This window comes from Calidris pugnax, unplaced genomic scaffold, assembly GCF_001431845.1.
Source record: "Calidris pugnax isolate Ruff unplaced genomic scaffold, ASM143184v1 scaffold165, whole genome shotgun sequence".
Taxonomy (NCBI): Eukaryota; Metazoa; Chordata; class Aves; order Charadriiformes; family Scolopacidae; genus Calidris; species Calidris pugnax.
Window position 1 is genome coordinate 277,073 of NW_015090878.1, and position 1,272 is coordinate 278,344.

Here is a 1,272-nt window from a genome sequence, read left to right on the forward strand (position 1 = left end):
GCGCCCGCCAGGACACGCCCTCCTCGCTGTGCACATCGTACCCACCCTGCACCCCCCCAACTCTGCTGATAATAAAGCCCCACTGCTGCTTCCTGAGCCCCCTCCCCAAGCTGTGCCCGGCCCCTCTCCCCCGCGGGGGACGCACTGGTCAGGGCCCAGGCGAGTGCCAGCACTTGTATTTTTGGGGTGACTTTACAAGGGTGACAGCACAATCCCAGCTCCCCCCCTCTTGTCCTCCCCAGCCCCGACACAGGATTGGGGGGCGCATGGATGAGTGGGGCAGGGAGCAGCCAGGGTATCGCACCCCCAGAGCCGCCGTGGGGCTGGCACAGCCCTGCCCACAGCCCCCCATCTCCTACTCCTCCCCGGGGTCCCCCCAAACTGTGGCTGTCTCCCCCTCGGGGGCTCCAGCCTCGGGGGTCTCGCTCTCGGGGGCTCCAGCCTCTGGGGTTTCAGTCTCAGGGGCTTCCTCCACCTCGATGGCTTCACCGTCGGGGCCTTCAGCCTCAGGGGCTTCAGCTTCGGGGGCTTCCTCCACCTTCATGTTTTCAGCCTGGGGGGCTGCCTCCCCCTCTGGGTGGGCACCGCCGCCAGGCACCCCCTGCCCCTCTGCCAGGCTGCTGCTCCCCATGTGTCCCCCCGCATCCCCTCTGGGCGCAGCCCCCGCTCCGGGCTCCCCGGGATGCTGCAGGAGGGGCTGTCCCGGGGGTCCCCGGCCGGGTGACAGCAGCAGCTCGGGGGGGTCGAGCAGCCCGTCCCCGCTCAGGTCCTGCCGCTCCAGGGTCCGGTCCACCAGCGCGGCCACCTGCGGGGACGGGGAGGGGGGACACGAGGTGAGGGCCCGGCCCGGCCCCGGGGGGGCTCCGTGGGGTACGGGGACCCGTCCCCGCGGGACCTACCGCCTGGGCGTCCGGTCGCCCCCCATCCCGCCGCTCCAGCACGGCGCCCAGCAGCTCCAGCAGCTCCAGCCCGTCGAGCCGCCCGCTCCGGTCGTGGTCGTGCAGCGCGAAGAGGTAGAGCAGGGCTGTGGGGCACGGCCGCCGTGGGGCTGGGGTCGCGTCCCTGCCCCCACAGGACGCCCCCCACCCGCGGCGGCGGGTCCTTACCCTGCTCCCGCGACAGGGACTCCGCGTCCCTCGACGGCGGCCCCAGGCTCCGCACCGCGCTCCGCAGCAGCCTGGGGGCGGCGGGCTGTGGTGGGCACGCACCGCACTACCCCACGGCTGGCCATGGGGCGGGCTGTGGGGCTATGGGGGGGGCTGCTCTGCCCCA

At 73.4% G+C, this 1,272-nt stretch overlaps 1 protein-coding gene across 1 annotated transcript in view; it reads right to left on the bottom strand.

Moving 5' to 3' along the window:
- Window positions 1-355: 355 nt before the first annotated feature.
- The window catches only part of CGREF1 (cell growth regulator with EF-hand domain 1), a 2,586-nt gene continuing 1,669 nt past the window's right edge, over window positions 356-1,272 (bottom strand). Inside the window, exons 2-4 of the mRNA XM_014946365.1 lie at window positions 1,107-1,212; window positions 900-1,024; window positions 356-805 (exon numbers count right to left, since the gene is read on the bottom strand). Coding sequence (XP_014801851.1) covers window positions 356-805; window positions 900-1,024; window positions 1,107-1,212 — 681 coding nt within the window. The remainder of the gene's footprint in view (window positions 806-899; window positions 1,025-1,106; window positions 1,213-1,272) is intronic.